At 41.8% G+C, this 27942-nt stretch overlaps 1 protein-coding gene across 2 annotated transcripts; it reads left to right on the forward strand.

Annotated features, from left to right (window-relative positions):
- The first annotated feature begins 1590 nt into the window (after positions 1-1590).
- On the forward strand, positions 1591-27942 carry RDH10 (retinol dehydrogenase 10). 2 transcript variants are annotated; one of them, XM_049822107.1, is made up of 6 exons: positions 1591-2153; positions 2697-2932; positions 22784-22882; positions 24249-24394; positions 24740-24871; positions 26795-27942. In XM_049822107.1, the coding sequence occupies exons 1-6, from the start codon at positions 1865-1867 to the stop codon at positions 26916-26918; spliced, it is 1026 nt and encodes a 341-aa protein (XP_049678064.1). In that variant the 5' UTR covers positions 1591-1864; the 3' UTR covers positions 26919-27942. The 2 variants fall into 2 exon arrangements, with proteins under 2 accessions (XP_049678064.1, XP_049678054.1); XM_049822097.1 differs by having other exon boundaries at positions 1592-2153; positions 2694-2932.

The following is a 27942-nucleotide window of genomic DNA, read 5'->3' on the forward strand; positions in this document are numbered from 1 at the left end:
GAAACCAGTGGAACTGGGGGCAGCAAAGAATTATCCAGTGTAAAAAGAGCGTGGGCAGCTGGGCCGGGCATGATGAACACCGAGCTCTGCATCTGCTGGCTTGCTTTGTTGCCCGTTGGCAGCACACAGCCCTCCTTGGCGGCACTGAAGAATGTTGTTGAGAACGCTTTGGACAGGAGTTGCAGCCGTATCAACGCTGATTTTTGTAAAATAGTATTACTTCACGCTAATCGTGCAATAAAACGCCTACAGTATCTGCCGAAGGAAGAGGTTGTCTGCACCTTCTCCCCAAACTTTTGAACTCGAATTTCTGCTAAATCTGAGAGGCAGCGTTCACGAAAAGTTCCAACAACTTTCCTGAAAACCGGCAGCTGCAGAGGGAAGAGCGCGCGTCGTAGTGCTCTTTGGCACATGGCTGCAGGTGGGCAGCAGGCAGCGGGACGAGTCCTGCCCACCCGCATGGGGGAAATCGCTCTGCGAGGGCACGCTCTGCTCCCCGTCCCCGGGGCTGGCAGGGGCCCAGGAGCGGGCTGCTCCCAGCGCTGGGTGCCCGCCAGCAGGTCGGGTGGCCGCGGGGTGCCTGCCCACCTACAGGGAGCGGCAGTTGTCACCTCACGGAAGAAAATCTTTTCCGCATGCTGGTACTTCGGAGCTCCCACTTCACTCGGTGGTTGGTTAGATATTAACAGCCCCTATATTTATTTGGCTGACCGACCAAAAAAACCCAACCCGTCAGGGCTTTTTGTTCAGCGGTTTCTCACAGCTCAGCAGAGAATGCCGAGGCACGCAGGCCTCGGGGAAGCGGGGGGGACCCCGGCGGCTCCCGGCAGCTGGCCGCTTCCGTCCCTCCTTGGTCCGTGAGCACGAACCTTTAACGCTCGTTCGTGCTCTTGTAACCCACGCTCCGGCGTCGCGAGGGCCGCTGCGGGCGCGCCCTGACGCGCCGCTCCTCTCCGGCCAGCGAAGCCCGCGGGCGGGCTGGCCGGCCGGCCGGCCGCCGACCCGCCGCCGCCGCCGCCCTCCGCCAGGGCCGCTGCCTCAAGATGGCGCTCTGGCGGGAGGCGCGCGGGGCGCTGCGCACCCTGGGACATGTAGTCCGCAGGCCCCGCGCCGCCCGCCGGAGGCGGGTCTCCGCCGAGCCCCGGCCGCTGGCGGCCGCTGGCAGCCGCCGGGGCGCCCGCCCAGCCCCTGAGCGGCGCGGAGCACCGGCCGGGCCCGTTCCCCGCGGGCGAGGCCCGGCGCGGCCGCGGGACCCTCCCCCGGCGGCGGGGCGGGGCGGGGCGGGGCGGGGCGAGGAGGGGCCGCGGCGGGGGCGGGGGGTCCGGGGAATGCGGGGCGGGCTGGGCCGGCCCGGGGGAGGGCTGGGGAGCCCGGGGGAGGGGCCCGGCCGCCCGGCCCGCCCTATAAAGGGGGCCGAGCGAGCAAGATGCTCACTGCCAGTAGCGGGGCCGCGGGCGTGCGGGGACGGGAACGGGGAGGCGGGCTGGCGGGCAGCGCCGCGTCCGGGCTCCTTCGCTGGCCCGTGTGACTGAGGCAGGGCGCCGTGTGACTGAGGCAGGGCGCGGGGCCGCGGCGGCGCCCGGCCCCGAGTGCGAGCGGCGCGGGGAGGGGGGGCCCGGCCCTGGGCGGCGCGGCGGGACCCTCGGCAGCGGGAGCGGAGCCTCCCTCCCTCCCTCCCTGCCCGCAGCGGGAGGTCCCGGGCAGGGGCGGCCCCGGGTGGGTGGGGGAGCCGGGCGGCCAGGAGGAGCCGCCCCCGCCGCGGAGAGGCTCTGCGCCGCCGGCGTCCGTCCGTCCGTCCCCTCCGGCTCCGCGGGCGGCCGCGCCGGGACGCGCGGGTCCCCCCGCGCGGTCGGGGTCCGGCAGCATGAACATCCTGCTGGAGCTCTTCGTGGTGACTTTCAGAGTGCTGTGGGCTTTCGTGCTGGCCGCGGCCAAGTGGCTGGTGCGGCCCAAGGAGAAGAGCGTGGCGGGGCAGGTGTGCCTGATCACCGGGGCGGGCAGCGGCCTGGGCCGCCTCTTCGCCCTGGAGTTTGCCCGGCGCCGGGCGCTGCTGGTGCTGTGGGACATCAACACGCAGAGCAACGAGGAGACGGCGGGCATGGTGCGCCACATCTACCGGGAGATGGCCGAGGCGGCCGCCGCCGCCCCCAGAGGTAAGCGGCGGGCTCCCCGGGCTGTCCCCGCCGCCCGGCCCGGGCCCGGGCGCTGCCCCTCGCCTCTCACCTGCCCAGCCGCCGGCCCGGCCCGGCCCGGCCCGGGGAAGAGTTAGCCGAGGCTGCGTGCGCGGCGGGCTCCAGCCCGGAGCCGCTCTCACCTGCCCGCCCGGCGGGCAGGTGAGAGCGGCTCCGGGCTGGAGCCCGCCCGGCGCGGGGGCGTCAAGCGGCCCCGCCGGTGCCGAGGCCGGCCTTGTGGCCGGGCTCCGCGGTGGGGAGCGGAGACCTGCTTCGTGTAGCCTTGGTGTCCCAACAGCGTCTTTAAAACCTGCAGCTCTTCCTAAGACGCTGTGGCAGCAACAGTAAATAGACGAGTCCTTGTGTACTGTGGTGCTGCCAAAGTAAACAGAAGTTTTACTGTGAGGGAAACGTGTTTGCCGTTTCCACTCAACTACTTGTTTGAACGTCAAAATACAACTAGGAACTTTATTTCCCATCCCACACCCCACCCCGCTCTGTTCTCTTGTCTCTGTTCCGTAGCAGCTGGAGATGGAGAAAAAGATGCGCTGCCCCATTGCAACTTGCAGGTTTACACATACACCTGTGATGTGGGCAAAAGAGAAAATGTCTACTCGACAGCCGAGAGGGTCCGCAAGGAGGTTGGCGAGGTGTCTGTCCTGGTTAACAATGCCGGTGTGGTCTCTGGGCACCATCTTCTGGAGTGTCCTGATGAGCTTATTGAGAGGACCATGATGGTCAACTGTCACGCGCACTTCTGGGTAACTATAAATTCCCTTCTGCTGCCCTTTTTTGTCAGTTAATTTTGGGCAGTTAACCGCTGTTGCTTAACTCCTTCAGTTGTACACTCGTTCCGTTTCATTTGCAAGCTTACCACTTTAGGGATTTTTCATTTTTAACTTACTGTTCTGTTTAACAGGAATGGTGGGTATTAAAATTATTAACAAATGGGTTTGAATCAAGTATATCTTCCTAGAATCCAGAATTCTAAGTCTTGTGCCCTTTTCTGTAGCCCTGGATATGAAATCCTTCGCAAGCATAACCTCTGAGTCTGCTTAAAGGTTGTTACTGTTAATGAATGGCTTCTCAGCCTTCCTCCCATATTCTGCCAGCATGTTAAGATGCCGTTTTACTGATGGTTACAATAGCAAACTTGCACATTTCTGGAAAAAATACTTAAAACCCCTGCTGGAAACGTTGTTGGAATTGCCTTCGAGGCAAATTGTTCCTTTTGAAGGCTGGGAGGAAAGGCGAAAAAGATTTCTCCAGAAATCAAGCCAAGAACACTTTTTCAGGAATCCTGCGTATTTGTCCTCATAGCTTTCTCTGGGGGCTGCCAGTAAAAGTAGGAAAATCTTTAATATGGTTTCTGGGGTGATATCGTCTCCATAACTAGAAGATGCTAATCAAGGAGAACAAGCTATGTGATCTTACTATTTTTGTCTAAATTTTGTTTTCCTGTGTGGTTTATTTTTAAACCTACAGTAGTGTGGGGTTATATAAATTTGAGTGTCGAAGGAGGGCATGATGCACACTCGGGTTAGCATTAGCTGTCAGACCGAGCCCATTGTTAGTATTAAAACTGTTCGTTGGTCCTTCAAATAAGGTTATGAAATACACTTGCATAACAATCAAAGGATTAAGCAATCTGAAATATACTTCAACTTAAGCCTTCTTTGGCTGGTCTTACCTCTTCATAATAAAATTTTGTAAAATGCCTCATCTTCACAACTTAGAAGGCCCTCCCAAACCTAACTTTAACATGGAAGTGAAATGCTGTTTCATAACCCTAAAGGAGCCCCTCCAAAGCTGCACTGTGAAACACTTAATGGCAGAGCAGTCTTTTTCCAATGTATTGTAAAGCTCGCAGAGAGAGTGTTTTAACTTCGGTGCACATGAGATAGTGTGTTTGGAAACTCTTTTAAACTCTGAAAGTATATTTTAAGGCAATTTGTAAAGTTCTGAGAAAGTTCATATGACTTCTTACAACTAAGAACTCTGCGTGTTCCCCTTCATGAAAGTTAAATTGATGCTTAAGCAAACAGAGATGTGCACTAGATTTAATGACTGTTATTGATGTGGTTTAAATGCCGAATTGACAGAGTTTCCAAGAACTCTAAATTATGACATCACCATGAATTAAAATATGGGAGGATCCTAAATTCTCCAGCTGTTCTTCCTTCAGGCCTAAGTCATACACTTATTTATAACATTGTTTCAGAGACCTTTTTAAAGCACACTCTATGTTCTGAGTCTCTTATGGTAATAGAAAACTAAACTTAGAGTCTAGTATTGCTATGATTGGGTTTTCATAACAGTTTCATTCATTGCTAAATGTTACGGTGTGAAGTGACTTTAAAATTAAAAAACAAAACAAAAACCTACTCCAAGAAGCTATAGTTAGATCTGAACTGTGGAACTTGAGATCTTGGCTTAAGCTTCTAAGGAGCAGTCAACACCCTTTATATTTAATTGAGGTTCTGTTTGTATGTACACTTCCTGCAGATCCTGTGTCCTGCTTTGTTTTTCTTTCTATTTTTTGGTGTTGGCAAAGCTTTTTTTCCTTGTCTTCCCCTTCATGATCCCAGAAAAGGTTGGCTTGACCAACAGTGGGTGGACTTCTGTTAAAAGTAATAGTACTTAATTCATAAGATATCATCTGAATCAGCTGATTTGAAGCCAACTTTTTTGATGCAAGTCTATGCTGACTTAAATAGAACAATGTGTCTAGATGTGTGAAGCCTTATACAGCTAGTCTTTTCCATGTCAGCTAAACTGGTGGTCCAAAAGCAAAGCTAATACTCTGGAGTATTATGTAGGCTTTTAACTATTCTTGGAGGATGTTTCATCCAAAAAGCTGTAAATGGATTTTATAAAGACATGGATCTTCCATGTAATATTGCTTCAGTAGTTAAGTGTCTGTACTTTCTGTGTTTTTGTTAGGGTTTGGGTTTGTGGGGTTTTTTTTTAATGTGCGAGGGGGGAAATTCTTCCTCATGCCCTGATCATTATCAAGCCTCAATGTGCTCTTCTATATAAAAACCTAAAATGGGGCTCTAGTACTGTCCCCTTGAAACATCTGAAATAAGATTGATTGTCTGCTCTTCATGCAGAATGCAGGTGATCAGAGCTTGTTTTATGTAGCAGCTATGATCTGAAGGCTGCCCAACTTGGGCAGTAGGCAGTGACATGAAAGTATGTCTCCGTTTTGCTATTGTGACTCCAACAGGGCTGTGTACCATATCACAGACTGGCAGTCAAGAGAACCTTAGCTGCATGCCACAGCCTAAACAGATGCTTTCCATTTTGCTGACATTCATGATTTGTATAATCCTCCCTATGAGTGTTCTACATAAACATGTCACCACTGCATCATGTAGCAATTTCCACAGCATAAAATCCACTGCAGTATTAAAAACCTGTTATTTCATGCTGTGATAACTTGAATGCTTCTGATATTGAAAACATAGGGACAAAATTCATTCCTGGTTTGAAACAAGCCAGCTCTGGTTTACTATAATTTGCAGATGCATAAAACTGTAGCAGGAGTGTAACACTACCTTTCCTGCCAGTCTGTTGCAAGAACAATAACTTACTTGGCTGTACTTGTCAATTACTGGAACTGAACTTCTGCAGACTAGGAAATTTTCTTCCTGTGATATGTCAGGATTGAGATTTGAAAAAAATGTTAAATCACAGTGTAAGATAAAGCTGTTTCTTAATCAGTTTTAAGCAACTATAGGAACAACAATTTTTATTTCCTGTGGTTTTACAATAAAGTTTAAGTGAAATATCAAAATACTGTGTTTTAGATTGTGGAACTGTATTTAATAAAACTACTGTACAAACTCTTATTTCAGGACAATTTGAGATTCTTGTACCTACTCTAACACTTTTTTTTTCTGGAAGACTAATGCTGTTGCTGGATAAGTAGGTATTAATATTGTACATCAGCATAGTACCTGGGAAATCTTTCTAGATTTGGTTGTTGAAAGGGACTCATGGAGGAGCAGGGGCAAAGCAATGGTCAGGGCCTGTGAAGTTCTGTGATGTGAAAGTCCTTCTGTACAGCAGATCTTAAGTATTCAAGCTCTGAGAGAACAGTGATCTGCATTTCCCTGTCATGTGGATCCTTGAAAACTTTAGGCTTAAAGCTCTGTTAGAGGAGTTCCCTTCAACTTACCAAAAGGGGGAAGCAAAAGCATTCAGCTCCAGCTCTGTCATTTATTTTTAAAAAAAAAAAAAAAAAAAAAAAAAAAATCCACATAGTGAGACACTAGGGCCCAGAGTTTGAAAACTTGTGCATTGCTGTCTTAACTGGAGTGGGTGTGTTCATTCACCTACAAATGACTTGATTTTTGAGGTTATGCAGGTATATTTGTCTTTGTAGGAATTGAAAAAATCTTTTAGGTGGCCTGACATTGATACAGAAAGAGATAAATACTGAGTAAAGAGGGAAATACTACTTAAGTAATTAGAATATTTGTAGTCTAAAACTTAAATGAACCTTGGAAGTCAAGTTAATGCAGAGTTAATAAATCAAATACCTATTTATGCAGCTGCTGTAGTTGTCAGTCTAATTAGACTGACAAGATTGCTGAAGCCTTGGAAAATAACAGTGGCTTATCGTTATCTATAATGTATCAATACTTACGTATTGTTATTCTAGTCTTTTCAAGCTCCCTGGTGTTAAATAAGGCTCACTTATGCCTATAGTTTTAGTTTAAATATAGAAGTATTGCACTTAGTGTGCACACTGAATCTTCTACAGAAGAAAAGACAGCTAGCTTAAGTTATATTATTTGAAACTATACCATGCTGAGTCTTGTGGCCTGTTGGCATAGCAGTTTGATTTTTGTTTTCATCTCTAGGATTCTAGTATCTATGATCAAATATAGACACAATATTCCACTGACGGGCCAGCTAGATATATTTAGCATTTTGGATAAGTGGAATTAGCTACTTTGTGGGTTTTTTAATTTCTTGATAATTTATCCCAAGAAGTGTAAGTTTACCTACAAAGTTTAATCTACAAGTTTGTGACTTTTTTCCTTTGAAAAATGAGTTAGATCTAGTTCAACCAAAACATGTGCATGTGATCCAAAAAGTGTCATCAAAACTAACTCTTCCCTTGCAGAATGATTCAAACTGCATGCCATCAGTAAATTACCCTGGACAGCACATGTGTTTCATATACTGTGGTAGCATGCTGGGTAGTGAATATGAAGGAAAAAGCAGTGATCTTCTTAGCTACGGAAATAGTTGTATTAGTTGTATTTAAAACTTGTAAGTCCTTTGGTATGGTTCTGCAGTTCATATGTTTTTGGGTTCATTTCTCAAGAAAATAGAGGGAATCTATCAACTGAGAAAATACTATCTTCTGGATGCATGCTGTAGAAAACTACTTTCCCATTTTATAAAGGAATGTACTTAACACAGGTTTTAGAAAATAAATGGGTGAGTATATATTTTTTTTTTTTGGAGTTTGAGTGGGCATGAGACTACTGGCTCAGAGCTTTCCTCACAGATTTATTTTATAGTCTACCAGGAGCTTGTCTAGCATTGTATCAAGCACAGTTGTCACCAGTCTGCAATCTTTAATTTTGTAACCTGTATCTTGCTATCTGTATCTGTAATCTAACCTGTAGTCATGTTTTAGTTGTAGTGATTGTTTTCAAAAAAACAATTGAAAGTTTTTCAGTTTTCTGATCCTCTTTTTTTTTGCGGGGGGAAGGCACCAACCCAAACCATTTAGTTAGGTGCCTGAATATCTAAGCTTTGGCTGTAGAAGTGATCTATCTGTTTCAGAGAAGATATGGGTGAGGATAAAAATGACTCTTCAGACAGTGTACTCATTGAAGAGTCAGCAAGCATAATTAAGCATGTTGGGATGGGATGGTGGGTGGGTCTTAGTCTTATGCAAAATGCCCCTTCATTTGCCTTGTGTAGGAATCATATGAATTCAAGCACCTATAATTGGGATTCCAGAGTGCTGCCCACCAAACTGTAGTTGTTCCACTAGTCCCTGAGGTCTATTGAGGCTGCAGTCATGGTTCTCCATTGCCTACTGTATCTTGATGATAAATGAGTAGTTATGTATGAAGTCTGAAAAAACCAGCTTATAGCACTCTTGACTTGTTTAATTAGCAACACTTCCATCAGGGCAGTGGGAAAATCATATTGAAGATTCTTTGAATGTGTTGCAACACCAACCTTCCTATGTATACTTTCTGTGCTATACCATCTTCCTTGCGTGGTGGAGAATGCTGACCTCTTTTGTTCAAGCAGCAGCTGAATTCATGCATTTCCCTTCCTTCTCTTTAATGATGTAAATAAAGTATTTGATTTTCATCCCAGTCAGTTAACAAATCTGAAATGACCATTCAGAATGTTTTTCTTAAAGTGCTTCAGTTACACCTGAGCTTTTGCAACAGCTTCTCTCAGGCATACTTGGGAAACTAATTTGCTGTGCCATTTAAAGGTGCATGGATCTTAGACTCTCAAACAACAGAAAATAGAGGTTCTCAGATTGTGATCTGTGGATTGTTTGTTGCCTGTAGATTGGTGTCCAACATGGTAGCATAAGGTGTGATCAGCTAGTTACTTTAATGTGCTAAACTATGTGAAGTTTGAAGAGTTTAGGTGAAAACGGTCATATATTTCATGGAAGAGCAATGTGAAAGTTCCATTAAGGAAAGGGAAAGTTGTTCTGAAAAGATCATGCCAAGACTTCTCAAACTATTTGAAACATATTTGAAGTATTAATAAATTATTAGTGGCTTGCAATTCTACAACCATCTAAAATAAAGCTGGAGTTGCCATATAGCTTGCAGAGGTAGGGCACTTGATAATCTCCCTCTTCAGACTCCTGTGGCTTTTTCTGAGGGTCAGAGACTTGTCAGCAAACCGTACAAATGCTTTCAGGATTGCTAATCTACTCTGAAGAAATGGTCCTGGATGAGCGATCAGCGTGATGATTAAATTCCTCCTGTTTATGGAATGAGGTATGTCAGCTGAATAAGCAAAAATTTCTGCATTGACTTTGGTCTGATATTATGCTGTTACTCGTGAAGGATTTGGGGAGACAGGAAAACCTTGAATGGAACAATAGTTTTGCCAGCATGGTGCCTAACCTTGCTAGAAGTGAAAAGAGTGGCTCTTCACTTGTTCAGTGAAATACTTAGTCTAAAAGAATATGCGTATACCTTTCTTGTCATGTGGAGGTTAGGAGAGCAATAGAGTTTAAAGTTCCAGATTCTTCTATCTACAAGTAGCATCCGCTTTTATTTTATGACAAGCAGCTAAGTTAATGAGATCTCATTATGTTATTAATTTTCTGTAATAACCAAGTGACTGTAGCAGAATTCTAGAAGACAAGCATGTTCATGTGCCCAGCTGTGGAGAAAACTAATCCTAATTATGATGTGGTTAAGTGTCCTGCTAACCCAGCGTTTGCATCACTACCTAAGACCTGTCTTAACTGATCTGTGTGGGTGAGCAATCCTCTCTGTAGCTCTTGGTGTCATTAATTACTATGACTAGACAGGTTGAGGAAAGATGAATGTTATGTTTTCTAGCACCATCCCTGCCATTTTAGCACTGCACTGCTAAAATCTTTTCTACTTTTTTCTTTATCAGCTGGGAAGTAATATTGTTTCCCCATGCTTCTCATGCTTTGATTTTGCTTCTGGGGTATTGAGGGGGGTGGGAGGTGTTATGTATCTCTAGTACTAAACCTTTCCACAGTCCTCTGTATGTAAAAGTCAAAGCATCACTCTTGATAAACCTTGCTCCCTTGACCTTTGAGGTTTTCTGGCTATTCACACTGATCGTAAAACGGAGTTACTGATACCTGTCTGTCTTTTGTGAAAAACAGTAGAGGTATTTCTGCAAAGGCAAACTGAAGCTGATTTATGGGTGATGCTATATGCTTTTGCCTGTGGCCTTAGGCTTCTTAGTCTGTTTAAAAAAAGAAAAAAGTCTTTCAAAGTGCAGTTACAATGTAGGTGAGTAGGCATAGACTTTGAGATTGGTAGAATCTCAGTTTCTGAGGGTTTAGTTTGAAAGAAGATGTGTCACAAACCGGGGAGAGATTTACATCTGTGCTTACACTTCTGAATGAACACTCCGTTCTTGTAAATAATTATATTACTATAATGATTTATATGCCAGTCAAATTAACACTTGACACGAGTGAGTTATCACAACTGGGATGGGAGGGCATGGTAGGCCAAGGAATGCCAGAACAGCTGCGGAGCTGAGGTGGCTGACTTGGTGTGAGCCTTTTGAAATTCAAGTTTGTTTGACTGTTGAATTCTGCACCTAAATGTGCCCTGGTGCTGGTCACTTCTGCCATCTGTTTGAACTTGTGTGACAGCTTTTCAAGCACTCCCCTTTCAACATTGGTTTAGAAAAGTGCTTGAGCGTATGCTTAAAAGTAACTTGTCCAAAATCTCTGTTGATTTAGAGCAAAACTACAAGGCAGCTTAGTGGTGGCAAGCTGTCATGTGGGACCACCCCTTGAATCTGCATCTTACCTTGCACTAGTTTTGGTATTCGTCAGACCCCTGGGTGAGCCAGTTCAGCTCACTAACTCGTCCAGAGGGCAGGGAGGAAAGCGGTTCACTTTCTTGGCCAAGTTGATTAGTTTTTCTGTTTAGAGACTAGAATCACCTCATCGACATTTCAGACTTGGACTAGCCAGTGTATGGGGTGTGTGTGCTGGGGAAGGGGTGAGGAGGAATAGGATAAAACCACATAGCTATAAACAGGACCTCTGTGGCTGTCTAATGAAACCTCATTCTTGGAGAGATTTTCTGGAATAGGATTTACAGGCTCTAAATAGTTAAGTAGTCATAAATGGTTCCAAGCTATAGCAAATCTGCCACTGGCATAACAGTTTGAACATAACAACCTGATTTCTAAAGACATTGTAGTATTTTAATTACTCACTATTAAAAACCCTTAGATAAAGGTAAGTTAGTTTTCTGAACACATCAAATAATGTTGTGTTAACAACTCTAGCTTATTTGCCTTGCACCGATACTATGATTGCTGTTGCGTACCTTCAAAAGCAATGATCTTTGTGCCTACTGCACTGTTTGACTTCTCTGGAAATCAGTTGTACTAACACTGAATGTGGAAAGACCAGGCCAGAGCTGTGTTTCACCTTGTGGGAAACAAGCATAGTTTCCACAGGCAGGCAAGGGAAGGAAGTATCTCTGTGTCTCTGAAAACTCACCTCCTAAGAAAAGTGAGCAGTTTGCTGGTGTTTGATTAAAATGTTTGTGCAAGTAGAATCTTTGAAAATTGTATTAGTTGCTGGTTTGGTTGCTGTATTAGCTGGAGGTTTTTTGTCTTTTTAGCCTTTGTTGGTTTATGAAGCTAAAGTTTACCTGCTAAGACTATTTTCTGTACACCCTTTTTTCAGAGGGTGGGGAGAAGTGTGAAACAAACACCTTGGTTTTAAAAACCTCTAAGCTCCATGCATTTTAAAAATGTTACTTCTCATTCAGTGAGTGTTGAAACCAGGACAGTGAGTTACTTCATAAGAAGTTGGAGCCTTCTAGGGTCTTACTGTTTCCTAATCTTTGAAGCTAAATTTCCATTCAACTATAATATCTTCTTTATTTTTCTGTTTCTACTAAGTAAGACTGTTAAGTGAAAAGGGAAGCTTTCCTTCTAATCTTGTTCCTCTTGTGAGATACTCTGTTATGGCATAATCACTTTCCTTTTTTTTGAAGTAATTGATTCAAAACAATGACTTAGTGACTGAGTTGGGGAGGATGAGTAAAGTGACTCAGCTTTCATCTGCATGCAAGTACTATAGCAATTGCAGTACTAATGAGGTACTGGCCTTAAGGTATCTATAAAATGTGAGAGGCTTTTTCTGTTTAGCCACTTCTTGAAAAGTCTGTTACATAAATTGTAAAACATGAATGATGACTTCATATTTTCCGTAAGTAGTTCTGACAGTACTGTTCTCTAGTAATTTTTTGGAAACATAGAGACTAAAATACCAAATTTTACTAAATATTCCAGGGGATGACTAAGCTTATGGCAAGCTGTATTTAAAAGTTGGATTGTGTTCCTCTTCACTGAACAGAATATTCTGAGCTCTTATCTAATAGTTGTTCTAAAATGAATTTGTTATGTGGATTTTTCACTGACTCATAGGGGCATGTTTTCATTTTTGTCAAGATTATCAAATAGCTGGCAATAAATAACTGCTCTCCAAATGGTTGGACATTTGCTGCAGACTTGTGCTAATGAAGGTGAGGGACTAATGTGTTTGTTACACTAATGTCAACATGGCTCTGAAACACTACAAATCCTTTGACATGGCCATTTGTCAGTATATAAACAAAGTAGAATTTCTAGTCACTTGACTTAAGGGCTTAAACCAGCTTTTGTGGAAAGGAGTAGCCAAGTGTTAACTTTTTTGTATCACTTGACCAGCAAACTCTAAAGTAATTTCAAATTTCACATTTTAATAAATGCAAGTTAGGTCATCTTTATTGATAGATCTGCCTGTGGAAGAATACAAGGTTGGTGGTGCTACCTAGTGGGATTGTAACTTAAGTCCCTGAATTTACAGGAGTATAACTGGGCTGTCACAGCCACGTTGGAGCTCTGCGTTAGTCTTGGGTATATGGAAAGCTCAAATGCTGACATGGTAGATCTTAGCAGATGGATTTACTTTCTTTAAACTGCATGTTACTTTTTGGTGGCTGCTGCCAACTGTGTAATACTTGCTCTAAATTGAATAGTAATTGTGGTTTGGTAGCTAGGATAGTCTGAGAGTAGAATGAGATTAATATTTGTGGAGAATAAATATCAACTTGTCTAATAAGATGCCTCCAGGTGGGAGGGAAGAGGTCAGCTTTTGAGCATGAGTACTTTGAAAGCTTCAGTTCTCATGCTTGGTTATGCCTTAAATTTGTGCTGGCTGCAGAAGTCTGCACGTATACATTTGTTCCAAGTTCCATTTTGGTCTAGACTTGTATCTTGCTTGTTTGGCAGCATAAGGCAGACTAAACATATAGCTGGGCCTCCAACAGCCCTCTTACCATGCCATCTTACCTACTACTAATCCTTCTCAGCTTTTAGATTAGTTTGGCATTTGAAATCCACAACAAATGTCACTGGCAACTTATGTTTTGCACTTTTACACTGCTTAAGCAGAGATACTGTCTTTCTCCCTGTTCATTGCTAGCTGTTGAGAATCCGATTGCTCTGTCCAAGCTTTAAAAGCCATTAAAGTTCAAAGTGGGCAAAATTCTCTGTGAGGGCTCAGAATACCCTTAAGAAGCTGGCAAGGGAGTGTAGTTACTGGAGAGCATCTAATAGCTGGGGGGATATCATTAGTTTTTGAAAACAGTATGGTATGTGGATGTTCTGGACTCAGCTGAAAATATGTTAATTCCATAAGAAATTCATCTAGGTGCTCTGCAGGGCTTCACTGGATCCTCTCTCCAGCTGAAAGCACTTGAGACCAAAGGAGAAATGGAAGTAGAACAGCCATGGTTTCAGACAGAGCAGGATAATTTATTACAGGCAAGAGCTCCTGTAGGGGAGATACAGGGGAGATATGGGGGAGGAATTGGCATCCTTTCCATTTAGTTAAGATTCTGTGTTGATAAACTTGCAGTTAACATAGAGACAAAGAGTGCAAGGTCTCTGATGGCTTATGAACTCTGTAAAAGGGGAAGGTGCTGTTGAGCAGGGAGTTGGTATACTTAAGGTGAGAATTACAGAATCGTTGAGGTTGGAAGGGACCTCTGGAGGTCATCATGTCCAACCCCCCCCTCCCCCCCAAGCAGGGCCACCTAGAGCTGGTGGCCCAGGACTGTGTCCAAACGGCTTTTGAATACCTTCAAGGATGGAGGCTTCCACAGCCTCTCTGGGCAACCTGTGAGAATGTGTTTCATTTTTCATAGCGATATGAAATCAAAGATTTTCAGACTCTGGAGGGAAGACGTCTAGGTATACAATCAGTGATTAACACTGATATATACTGCTGTATATATGTGAAGCAGTTATACATCAACAAAGCAATATCTGCAAGTAGAGATGAAAGTAGACAAATTGGTGTGCATGTCCATTAAAGGCATCTAGATGCTTCTACAGAAATGACTGGTGGCCTATAGTCATTAGAAAGATAAGACACTTCACAGCACGGGCCTGACATCTGAGGGTAGAAATAATTTTAAAAGCGTGTAAAACTAAAATCTGTTTGCTCTTAGAATATAAAAGTTCTCAGGAGCAGAAAGATGGAGACTGAGTACTAATAACAAAGGCTCTAACTTCTACTTGCTGGTATAGAAAAAACAAGGGTAGTTCAGCTTGAATACCTGAACTTCTTCAAGCCCAGAAAGCATATAAAGTAGTGGTCCCACTAAACAGAAGTGAAATGTGCTTAAGGAGAAATCAGAGCCACCTTTGGCTGTGTTGTATGTACCTAAACCCCTGCCCTAGGTAAAGGTGCACTCAAAATCTAGAGTGATGCAATGGTGGGGGATGCAGAAAAGCTTTATGTAAGAGTGCTAGGAGTTTGATAAGCAGCAGACCACTGTGAAACTTAGGTAATGATACCTTTTCCACCTTGACTCTCAAGAAGAAAGTTTCTGAAGCAGGAATCTTATTATTTAGGCAGCGTTCTTGAGTACTTAACCTACAATTCAGATGAGAGGGAGAACAAAGCTGTTTTCTACTCCAGTCTTAGTTACCCAATTTGGGGTAAGATCACAGGAAGTGAAGCCCTTAAAGGGGAGGGGGAGACCATGTGGTGACATGATAAGGTAACAGTAACAAAAGTTTCTGTTGCAATGTCCTTTCCTAAGCACTCTTCATATCCCACTCTCTGTAGACACAACCCTTCTTCAACTAAGCCTTGTTAACAAACGATACAAAAGGCAATTTAGCCAGGCACTGTTCAGTTGCCCTAGGCATGGCATAATTAGTTCTAGCAGTAAAGAGTGGAAATCAATGATTAATGTTTGAGAGATAACTAGTGGTATTAGTTTCCTGTGATTATTTTTTTTAATAGCATTACTTATCTTATCTTTACTGTCTACCCATTGTAAACAGCTTTGTGGCACTAAGTTCTGATTAAGGAAACTACTTAATTCAGTTTCAGCTTTCTTCTGATATAGTCGACATGAGTTGACTCCATGTAAGAAGAACCACTACAATAACTGAACCATTCACAGGAAACAGTGGTAACTATTGGCTTTGAAAATTGAAGAAATTTTGTAACTGGACCCTAAATACTACAAATGCTAAACAAGGTAGTAATGTAAATATGGACTGTAGTATACTTGTTCTTTAGCAAATGACATGACAGACATTTGTAACTACTAACAAACCCCCTTACAAACTTCAGTAAAGATTTAACCTCATTTTGTACAACTTTGGTGCTTCTCAGCTGATTAAATGTGTCTGAGAAGCAGGGGATTTTAAGTCTGTGGATCAGTCATGAGGGTGGAGAAAACAGGAATGTTAATTGCTAACATGAATTAATGAATTAAAAACAAGTGATTCAAGTACTAGCTTATGTTTTTACTAAGCTAAGACTTCATGTACTTCAAAGCAGTATTTCATGCAGAATTGGAGAGAGGAAAAAAGATGCTTATTTCTCTGTAAATCAAATACAGTTTTAAATTAACTGATGTTTCTTTTCATTGTGACTTAATTCTTCAGGGTATTTATCTTATTTTGCTACCTTCACCTCTTAACCTGGGTAGATCTTATCTGTAGTTTCACTCTGTTTGCAAATGTAGGATATCCGAAGTACTGGGGGAGTGGGGTGGGGGGAGTGGCTTTGCTTCCTTGTTACTCATCATCATTACAGACTCCTGTTTAAGTCCATCTTGTTCTTTCATGAGCTTCTGGTTGCAAGGCAACTGTAACATTATTACTGTGCATGTATGTTAAGCATTAACTGCTGTTGCAGTTCAATATTAAAGGAATCCCCATGGCCCCAAAACAGTGGGTTTTTATGTGAAGGACAAATAAAGCTTTAGTGAGAAATTGAAGGTTGTGTTGCCTGCCAGGAGCAAAATAACTAAGGGACTCCTTTCAAGATGAAATATTGGAAGGTCTAGCTTTTTTGTTTTGAATGCAGGGCCTGTTCAAGGCACACTTAAGGGCAATCCTTGAATAGTTTACTTTCACGCTTTTAATACATCTGTCTATGGAAGCTTGGCTTGAGGATGTCATATGTATCTCCTGATCCTTTTTTGCTCCAAAAGGATCTGGGTAGACCCATTAACAATCCAGAGAAACCTGTGACTTTCTTTTTTAATTCATTACTTTAGGAAGACTGGGCAATTCTGGTGTATTTTTCATTATCATTTCTTGAGAATAGAAACTGAAGATCAAAAATAGCCCTAATTTCCACAGCTATTCAAATATTTACTTACTGGCTAATTATACAGAAGGGGCCCAGCACTTATTGAAAACAGTCAGCAGAGTCATCTGAGCTTCTTTAAATCACAGCTTTGGTCTCTTATGTTAGCAAGGCCAACAGTAGTTGTAGACTTCTGTCTTCCTTCTGTTTTCAGCCTGTTACTGGCAGAGCCATGTCTTCTGTGCTGTGTGGTCTCTCTAGTGTTCAACTTGGGACTTTGTATTTTCATGTAGTCTTAGCACAGTTACTAATCTTACCTAATATTTCAGAGATGCTTGTATAATGGAATTTAAGAAGGATGTGGAGGTAATATGGGAAAAATAATTGAGAAGATAGTGCAAATGACAAGTAATTACTCTCAGTTCTCATTGGAACCAAACAAAAAAGCTAGAAGGAAAACAAATGGTTAAATCCAGGCTTGTAACTCCATGCTTTAGTGTGTGAGAAGACATTTTGGATATTATAGCCTCTAACTTGGATAAATTCTCCTTTGAGAGTTACACAGTTCTAGGTCATGCTTTCAAGGCCTCTTCTAAAACTACTCGACAATGGCTTTCACTGTAATCCTGTAAGTGAAGTTCTACCCTGTGTTTATAAAATGTATTTAAAGTGGTTATCTTCTGAAATAAGCTGGGCTGTATGGCTGTAGCTGAAAATAACTTCAGTGTATTTACTGATAAGCTTGCCGTGGGGTTTTTCTGCCTTTTCAGGCACCTCTCTTTCCCTTTTAACATACAGTAGTGTATTAGTGCTACACTACCCGATTTGGACAAACCTACTTTAAGGCAAGGCTGCCACAGCCTGTCAGCAGAAGAGTTAGAGGTGCTATTTTGTCAGACCTTCGTGCATTCCTTCACAGTTACTGGAATGGAAAGAGAAACTGGGGCATGTGGAAATCTCTGTATTTTGTTCCATGGCGGAGTGAGTGGCCACATGCTGTCCTGCACAGGAGTAGGAGAATCTGCAGTGTGTCCTGCTGTGGTCTGTGAAGAAGAATGGGAAGAAAAGAAGGCTGAATGTCCATGCTGAGGGAGAGAGAGGATATAATGCATATTTTAGACAGAAACTTGGAACAACATTTTCTTGTCACCGGCTCCTTTGCTTTGTGATAGTAGTTACAGGATTAGCTAACACACATGGCAGCAGGCTGTTATGATCTCTGGTACCTTAGTTCCCAGAGTTGTCTGGATAAGTCCTTGTCTGATCACACCAATTTTGTTTCTTGGGTCTGGCCAAATAGTGTTCAACACAAAGGTGAAACAATACATTTACCCAAATGTAGCACTCACTTGCGCTGTTATGCAGCTGTCTTGGCAGTCAGGAATAGCTGTGGTTTAGGAGGAAGTGTCTTATCTGTTATACCAGTATACCACTGTTGTGAATAACTATAATGATGTAAAAACTCACCTGTTCTGATCAGCCCCAGGAAAATAACCATGCTCCACCCTCCTTACCTGAAGGGACTGTATGGAAAATAAGCTATTTCTTTGGCATAAAGGAATTTCTGCCTTACAGTAAAGTAGCTTGTTTATGGCATCAAAACAGTTTAAAAGGGCTGTTGAACATTGACAGAAGGCAGAAAGTATGAAAAAAATTACTGTATTGAAAAATAGAAACTTAAAGGACCTTACATGTTGGTACCTGCTTTATTTCTTTCTTTGATATAAAGACAACTCTCTAAACATGAGGTAGCACGTACTTTTCTACTTCGGTGTGCTTTCTGCATTCAGTATCCATTGTCTTGAGCTGCATACAGCTAACATTGTTTTCTGTGGATGCTTGCTCTCTTCTTTAAGAATAATTAATCCGAAATTTAATTAAAAAAATCACTTTCCCAAACAGTATTTCTTCATATTCTCATTTGCTGTATTTAGACTAATTTGTCTTGACATTGCAGCTGTGCTGTTCTTTGTGTTGCACAATCTTTTGAGTTTTGTTTCATTAAGAATGGAACCAAAGAATTTAGGGAAGGGGAGGGAAGAAGTGCTAGACTGTTAGAAGTTAATTTGCCGTAAACCAAAATGTTGAGAACAGATTATGAAAGCTATGAAGTGACATGTAAGTGCTTGTTCAGTTTCACACTTGTGAGAAATAAGTCATTAAAGCTGTGTGCACATGAAATAGATGTTTGGTTACAGCTACTGGGAATACTTTGTTCTTATTGATATATTCAGAAGCATAGAGGAAAATGCCTAGAAGATTAGAAATTGATCTCTAGGTTCCAAAAACTTAAAGGTTAAACTAGCTTGAAAAACTAGCTCTACTCTCTGTTCAGAATGGTTTTCTGTTTTCTCTCTCTTACCTAGTTGCTGTATCTAAACTATACTGCAGGTTAGAAAATGCATGTTTGCACTATGCTTTGGGGGTTTTCATTTTTTCTTTAAAAAAAAAAAAAAGGCAAAAGCTAATTCTGAGTGAAGAGGATGCTTAACTTAAATTTCTTGATGTTTAACACTGTGTAACTTCCTTGATTCCTCATCCTGATGCATCACAACACAATTCCTTTCATCCACTATATTCTACTTGGTGGTTTCTCCTCAGTGTTGAAAAGCGTGTTAGGTTTGTCATTAATAAAAGACCCAGCTCTGACTTTAAGTACTTAAATGTTTTGGTTAACTGTCTTCCTCTGCAGCTGTGAGAGGTAAAACTGACTAAAGGATCAAACCAGAAGGCAGATAGTTTGATTAAATCACTTGAGTTGATTTGAATTATTCTGGGTGCCTGGTTCATGACCTCTAATGCCATGGACAAAACACATTGCTTGGTATCTTCTAACACTTTTTTTTTTTTATGGAGGATTAGCATGTCCATGCATCATCTCGGAAGACTAATGTGGGCTGTGCTACCTGTTCAGACAAACTCCAGATGGGAAGGCCACCCAGGAGGCATCTCGCCCCGAACCGGTCAAACTCTTAACTAGTTTCTCAGCAGCACAACAAGCACACAGAAGACTTCAGGTCTGGTAGGCAGATGTAGCTGAAGCTGAAAGAAACTAGAAAAAAGAAACTAGGTTCATCTGGTTTATGTAACAGGCTGAAAAACTGGGGACCAGAGTATGGAGGAAGCTGCTTTGATTAAGGAAGTGGGCTGTGCCAGAAGCTCAGTAAGAACACTGATTTATTTGGGGATTGCTTATACCACGAAAGAGAATAACTTCACTTTGGGATTGTTTTTCCCAGCAAGAGGAGGCTGGGAGGAGCAGTGGGCAAGCCTTTACTCTGAGACTGGAAATGTGTCCCCCCATAGGGTGTGTCTGCCTCTGACTGTGCTTGTTTTCGAGTACTGACTCCCAGCTGTTGCAGATGGCTGGAGGATGGCAGCAACTGAGATGACTTTCTCCGATATCCATTTAGCTGACATGTAGATAGTTGATTGCTAAGTTTTCTACATATGATAGTTGTGCTATCTTTATAGGCTGCCTCAGCTTCAGGTTTTAAATGGATTTGTGGGATAATGTCCCATGACAAAGTACAGGGGCCTGCTCTGAACAGGCTGTTTCGGAACACTGAGGTCTCACGCAAAGATTTCCATGAATTGCTAATTGTTTTTAAAGCAGAAGAGCCGTGTTTTTTCCTATGTGGCCATAAATGGCCTTTTAAGAGATGACTTACATGAAGTGGCTGTAGTTCTGCTGATGGGAGTTGTTTGCTCTGCACTTGAATTGCTGAAATCACCCAAAATTGTCCTCAACAGGGTTTATTCATCATGTGCCAACGTCTTCTTGGTTGAAAATGGGTTACTTTAGCCACAAGCTCTGAAAACTCAGTCTTTGTAATATTTATGCTTGGAAAGTGTGTAGCATAGTTGAGTGGGCCTTCTGAAATTCGCTGCTCTGCAGTTGTTCTGGTTATTTCCCATACCTATATATATGCCTGTGAAAATTCTCTTCTTCAGCTATAGATAAATGTAGATGCTTATGGACGCCTAGGTATAGTTCATCATATTTAAAAAAAAGGTAGTGCCATAGTAAAGGTAATAGAAAAGCCAATCCAACAAAGCTTGGTGCACTTGCCTGTTTTTTATCCCTTGGAAGAAAACTTTTATTCATGCCTTGAAAGTAGTAGGAAAAAAAAAATCTGTTGCTGCTGCCTTCCCTTCCTTCTCTCCCCCAAGACAAACTCCAAGGCGAGTGCCCCATCATTTCTGTAGTTGCTGTGGTTTGCAGCTAGAGCTTCAGTCTGTATTATCAAGTTTTCTGGCAATGCGAGGTAGCAATCAGTCATTCCGATGTGATGTGGACAGATAACTGAGATAAGTGGAAACTGCTGATGGAGCTGACTAATGCTCTGGAGGGGAGTAATTGTTAGCAGGACTGAATTGGGAGCATGGATCTCTTGCAGGGATAGCATGGAGGATCAGGGCTAACATACACACTGTCAGTGTAGGGGTGCATAAGGCAGGCTGCAGGTAAATAACACACTGTAAAACTTCAATACCGTCCAAGTGAAGCCTCTTACCTTTTGAGACGGTGTTGCCCTGTGATGACTGGGCTTTGTTGCCATGCAACATGCGAAGAAAGGCTGAAACTTTGTGTGCCTGGCACAGATTAGTTTAACAGCAAACTAAATTCTTGTCCAGGGCTCTATATAAGAGGTTTAGAGATCCCTGCCATGAGGCAAGAAACAAATGCAAGGCAGCTTGCTCTCAGATTATTTTTTTATAATTGGCTTCATTATGCAGTTATGACAGAATCTAGGAGTTGTATGAATCAACAGTAGAAAAGGCAAGGAGTCAGGAGGTCTGTTAATCTTCTATCATCTGCCAGCTGTCCAGTGAAAACACTCTTTTGTGTGGTGTTAGGAGGTCTGGATTAGTCATTTAACACCTGCAGGCAAAAATGTTGTACAAGAACATGTGAAAATCATTAGAGCAAAACTGTCCTGACGTCTGTGATTGGAAAATGCAGACAGCATAAGAATGGAATTAGATGGATTCAGCTGTAGCTTGCATGTCTTTTTAAGAATGCAGCTGACACAACTCAAACCAACAATTAAGCAAGTAGCAAATACTTAAGGGGCATTTGCATGCTCTGAGTTTGGATCCAAATTACACGGGAAGACCAGGTTTCTGGGAGGATTAAACATTCATGGTACTGAGTGAATTAGAATAGAATAATTGCTCTGTCATTAATAGATTTATATATTAACTAGGCTTCTTTGTGATCAAAAAGCATTGTCTGAAGTTCTTTGGCAATTTAAAAGTGATCTTGTATAGTACACTGACAACCTAGAAGCTGAAGTAAATTGTAACTACGTGTACTATTTTACTACTGCATTGATTTTTTTCAGCATATATGGTGCTCTGTTTAATACCTATTTAAAAAAGGAAAGTGTTGAGTCAGCTTCAGAAAACAGATATGGCAAAGGTAGGTATTCTAGCAGGGGTGATCTTCTAGCAAATGCCTTCAATTTGTTCCTTAAAATTTAATTTTTTAAAGGTGTTAACTCTGACTTGGGTTTTTTAAGCAGAAACAAACTTTGTTATAATCAAAACATAAAAACTGCAGGTTAAAATCAAAGTTTCATCTTGAGACTTGCTTTTTGGGTTTTTTTGCTTTATTTTGATAAGGAATTGGTAATAGAAATTTATATCTTGTCTTTTTAGTTCAAGCAATGCTTATGGATACTAATAAAGATGGAAAGTAGTTTAGACGAGCAGATGTTTATTAGATGTAAAAAGTAACATCAGCAAAAGCTCCGTGTCTAATATTTCTTTTAATGTAAAATGGCCATGATGGTAAGTTAATTGGATAAAACTAGCCATATCTAACTTACAAAACACAGTCAATAATTCGAACCGATAATCGGCACTGGTCTTAACACAGATGTGCTGGATGGTGTAATTAAACACTTTGCATTCCTTCTTCTCTCTTTAAAAAAAGTGACTTCCATTTTAGGGTCAAATTATCTCTTTCTGATAACTAGTCTCTTGCAGAAAAATAAACATGTCTGAGCTCAATTGATCCTTTAACCTTAGGATTTCTGGAGATATAATCCTTGCTGCCTTGCTGTCTGAATTCACAAACAAGCTGTAGATTTTCTGTTGGCATTTTTGACAAACTCTGAAGTTCAAAACCTGTACAGTGACCATGCTTCTAAATTCTTGATAATAAACTGAGACAGAGGTTTTGAACACTTAGCACTAATATACTATGTTTGTGGTGTGTTTTTTTATTTTGGGTTGTTTTTTTTCTACTTTGTAGACCACTAAGGCATTCCTTCCCAAGATGCTGGAAATGAATCATGGACACATCGTGACAGTTGCAAGTTCCTTGGGACTGTTCAGTACTGCTGGAGTGGAGGTTTGTCAGACTATAGCAACAAATTTGGCACTTCTTGCTTAGGATAAGTTTGTTTTGTATTATCAGCTAGAGAAAATAAAGTCAAATCTTCAGAGATATTTGGAAACTATGGTGTTCAGTACCATATCAACACATGGCTCCCTGGGAGTGGGATCCACGGAACTTGGGCAGCCACCGTATTCACCTACTTTGCAGGTGGACTTGCCACTTAGAAAGCCTAGGATGGCTAAGGATTTCAGAATGCTAAGTGATCTTTGAATTACCACATAAATTTAGGAACCTGAAAGGTGCCCGCCTACCTACTCCTGTCAAGATCTTCAGTGCTAAGCTTGAAGCCAAAGGCAAGGATATTCAAAAGTAATGTTTCCTGTTTCTGTGAGGAAATGGCTGCCAGCATATATGGCTCACCTGTTTTACTAGGCTCCCAGTTATAAGTTTTAGCTTGTCTAGTTGCTAGCAGCTGTTTGAGAACATCAGTTTGTGGGACTTATTTGGTACATAAAACTAGGTTAGGATTAGAGCCTGTTACCTTGCTTTTTGGGTCATTAGCACAAATGCAAGTGTGAACAAAAAGCATTAAGTTAGTGAAAATGAATTAATGTGTCTAATGGAATAATGGTCATATTACCCCATAAGCATAGGCTGCTTTGCGTATAGGTAAGGCTCAATCCAAGACCTTAAGCTGCAGTGTTTCATAACAGAAATGGATGAAGCTGGTGTAACTTCAGGCTTTTACAGTATTTACTGTCTTGAGAAAACTACAAAGAATTTCCTAGACTGTGGGTGTGACCACCAGCAGATGTGGACACATCCAATGGAAAACTCTAATGCTACTACTATTTGTGCAATTATTTTTTAATGTTGCTGAACTTAGTATTTTTACGAGAGCTACAAGCTATATCGTCTTCTGCAAATTAAATAATGCACTCAAATCTCCATTATATCTTCTATTGAAACTAACCTTAAAAATAAAGCATTTAGTATTTTTACACCTATGCCCTGCCAACTCTCCAAGCTTTTTCAAATCTGACCCAAGGTAGTATTAGGTATCTCATTCCTTTGTTGTAACATTTATTATTAAGCAAACTGGTAATTGGAGTAACTTGCCATGTGAGCCTGCCTGATTCAAAGACTTGAATCCAAGGTAATATCCTCCTACATTCAGCTTTCCTGCTTTCATGATTCTGTACTAATTGCCTCAGAAGTAAAGTGATAAATGAGTTGATGTGATGCTCTATTCAGTGGGTGTCTTTTGTTACTGCTTTGAAAATCTGTGCAGGCTCACCTCAGACGTGCTTTGGTTTTGAACATGATTCATATCTGTCCTTTTTAAGTTGCCTTTTTTCTTTGTTCATTGCCCACACAGGATTATTGTGCCAGCAAATTTGGAGCTGTAGGTTTCCATGAGTCTTTGAGCCATGAATTGAAGGCTGCTGAAAAGGATGGAATCAAAACAACTTTAGTCTGCCCTTATCTTGTAGATACAGGAATGTTTAGAGGGTGCAGGATCAGGTGAGTAAAATTCTCCTTCTGCTTTGTGTTTGCACTGTCATAAAAGTACTCAAAGGTAACTAAACTGTTACTATAAAAATACTAAAATAAGTATTGTATCTGCTTTAATATATGTTAGCATTAGACTCGAAAAAGAGACTTTCTGAATTCACTGTGTCTTCTGTCCTTTTCTACTTAGGCAACTCAAGTTTTGAGCTATAGTCTTTGTAACTTAACAGTGAATATAAAAAAATTGAAATTTTTGTCCCTGCTGAGGCACTCCAAAGAAAGTGAGTTAATGAACTCTTCATTGAGGTCTGTAGTCCTTTATGTATCTTACTAATCTATCTTAATCAAATATTTCAGAAAAGAAATTGAGCCTTTCCTTCCACCCTTGAAACCAGAATACTGTGTGAAGCAGGCTATGAGAGCTATACTTACAGACCAGCCAATGATCTGTACACCTCGCCTCATGTATATGGTCACCTTCATGAAAAGGTAAGAGCTGAAGTGCAAGTTCATTGGCAATACAGTCTACAGAATACTAGTAAAATACATGAGCATGTCTGTTTTCTAGATATAAACAACCTCCCACCCACACAGGCCATAGGTGCTGTTTTGTTAGAATTCGTAAGTCTCTTTCTTGGCTTGCATGCGTATAGGTTGATTGCTTGGGAAGATCCATAAAACTGAGATCCCATGTATTATGCATCCTTGTTTTACCCTTCTGGTATCTTCCGTCTTCCTTAGATTCTTATTTTCTTTTCAACATACTTTTATTTCCATTGTTTGGGTTCCTCCTTAGGAATGGGGTATGAGGCAGCTTCCAGCAAAGGAACCTCTATTCTCTAGAACCAGTGTGTAGGAGGCCCTGCCTGCAGATTCTCTAGGACTTGCACAGATAGGGTAGATAAACCGAAAATCTGCACATTCAGAATGAATTTTCAGAGTCTAAGTTTGGAGGAAGGACTATTTAAAGGAATTACCTCCTTTGTTCTGGCTAACACACTACAGTTTTTGGATGGGAACTCTGTTTAATCTGTAACCAGGCTGACATTTCAATGATGCAGGGTAATACAGGAGTTGGCTCAATTCCGCTGATGCAACATCACTTCCATTCTAGTTTACAGAGAACAGCTTCACAGCTGTCTGTGTTTTTTGTTTTAGATATGTAGTGTGTAGGAGGAACCTTAAAATACAGTGTTGTCTTAACTTTCCTTCTGCAAGGGATGGTTGAAACTGAGAACCCTGGTGATTTTTTTTTTTTTTTTTCCACTTGCAAGGCAGTGGTTCTCCTCTGACTCAGGTCTCTCATGGTGGACAGGCTCACCAAAGACTAGAGAAGCCTTCACCGCTCACCTCTTTCCTGGAAAAGAGTATGTGTGTGTGTGTCTCTTCTGCCAATAAATCAAGGCCACTGTCAGCATCTTTAAGAACTAGCTTCTTCAACCAGAAGCACTCTCTGCACAATCGGTGCCTTATGCAGCAGCAGTCACATCAAAGGCCCTTTGGGTTGTCTTGGCTCAACACTTTAGCTTCCAACAGGGAGATCAAAGCTTCTGCATAATCCATGCCCCAGGCAGCAGCACTTAGATCAAAGGCCCTCCAGTTGCTACTGCACAAGCAGTACTACTGGCAGTGAGGACACCTGTACCAGTGACATCTACTTCTCAGTGCTTCAGTGGTCATTACTTGTAATGGCTAGATTCTGTGCACTGCTTTCCACTGAATGGGTGTCTGTCACTATTTCCAGGGGCTGAGGAAATCCCATCTTAGTCCTTCACTAGAGCCTCTCAGTACTACACTTGAAATAAAAGTAGTATTTTGTGGATGTGGGAAGGAGGAGAGGGTCTGTAGCCAGGTATCCTTCACATAGTCACCTCTTGGAATTTTAACTGGAGGAGGAAAAAGGAAATTGCTCTCTTTACTTCAGGCCTCTCTTTTTGAGGATGGATGATTAAGTTTAGAATATAAGTCAAGGTTGTTAGACATCAGGTGATCAAAGAATGGCATTAACTAACACTAATCCCACAGTAAAGAATATCTTAAATGTCTGATGACCTCTGCTGATGTGGCTTTGCACAGATGCTTTACTTTTAGTAGGCCTTCTGTGATGCCCTTGCCACCCCCACCTCTTTAAAACAAGCTATCACACTGCTTGTAAAGAAGCAGCAGAAAATCTGGTCTAAGTTGGAGGCATGTGAATAAGTAGCTTTTTCTTCCTTTCTGCTTGCCTGTGTGGTTGGGACTCTAGAATTTCAATTCTTTCTGTAAGTATCCCTGTGAAATAAAATCCTTTAAGACTCTTAAGAAGCCTCTCCAATAGCTATTATGTTGCTTTTAAGGAGACTAAGTACATAGTGTAAGCAGAGGTTTTGGTTTATGCTGTCTTATAACAATTTTATAACCTCTTTTTCACAGTATTCTGCCCTTCGAAGCAGTTGTATGCATGTACCGATTTTTGGGAGCAGACAAGTGTATGTACCCTTTCATTGCTCAAAGGAAACAGGCTACAAACAACAATGAAGCAAAAAATGGAATTTAACACTGTTTTGGATGGACTAACATTTATAGGTGAATACAATAATGTTACATGACTGAATTGCGAAGTGCACTTGCATCTAACAGATGCAAATGTCAACATCTTACTGTGGCATTCTCTTGGGTCCTAAACTTGTGTATTGAACTCTAAAAATCAATGGATTTTTATATACTGTAAATAAAACTGACTAGGGTACTTGGAAAATGTGATAGGTAAGCAAAGTGAATTTACAATGTAGCTGCCACCATTGTCCTTTAGAATATCACTGTATGTACAGTAAACTAGTCATACTACTTGTTGTAGGGATGCACTGTCTGATATCTCTTCCTCAGCCTGCCAAGGCTTGTAAGAGCTGTCTCCAACTAGAAGATGCGATGTGTCAGAAATTGTCTTTCCCTGTGTTACTTGGGAAGGGAGGGGGGGGGGAAATCTTGAGATTTAAGCTACTGCTCATGGCCTTTTAGCAAATTCAAGGACAGTTTCTGAATGCATCGCTTCGCTTGTTCACCCAAGCTCTCTAAAGGACACATGGCCAAATTGTGGTGTAATTCTCTTTTGTAGCAACTGTGTGTGTTCTATTTAAACAAAGATAAAAAGAAATTTGTAAATCTCTGCCAATTCAAAGGCAAGTGAATGTCTCAAATACTCTCAGAGCAAATTTGTACTGGGCATCTGGTTTTCTAGGAATGCGGTCAGTGATTTAAACTGACTTTTTTCAAGTCACTTGATTTGAAATATGATCTGTTCTCTTTCCCTCTATACATCAGAGTCCAATCTGCTGTTGCGGACTATGTTTCTTTTCTTCCTCCTCATTCTTACTTCTGACAGAGTTCTCCCACCCCCACGAGGAAGCTGTTGTATTAAATTTCTGTAACTGGACTTGTGCCTACAAGACAAAGCAACTCAGCTGAGATACAAACTGTTTATGTAAGTGCTGGTCATATGCCAATTATTAGCAAAGGAAAAATAGAATAATGCCTGATGCAACTCTACATGCAGAATATGGAAGGGTGTAAAGATTTTTTTT

Source organism: Accipiter gentilis, chromosome 2 (genome assembly GCF_929443795.1).
Source record: "Accipiter gentilis chromosome 2, bAccGen1.1, whole genome shotgun sequence".
In the NCBI taxonomy this organism is placed as follows: domain Eukaryota; kingdom Metazoa; phylum Chordata; class Aves; order Accipitriformes; family Accipitridae; genus Astur; species Astur gentilis.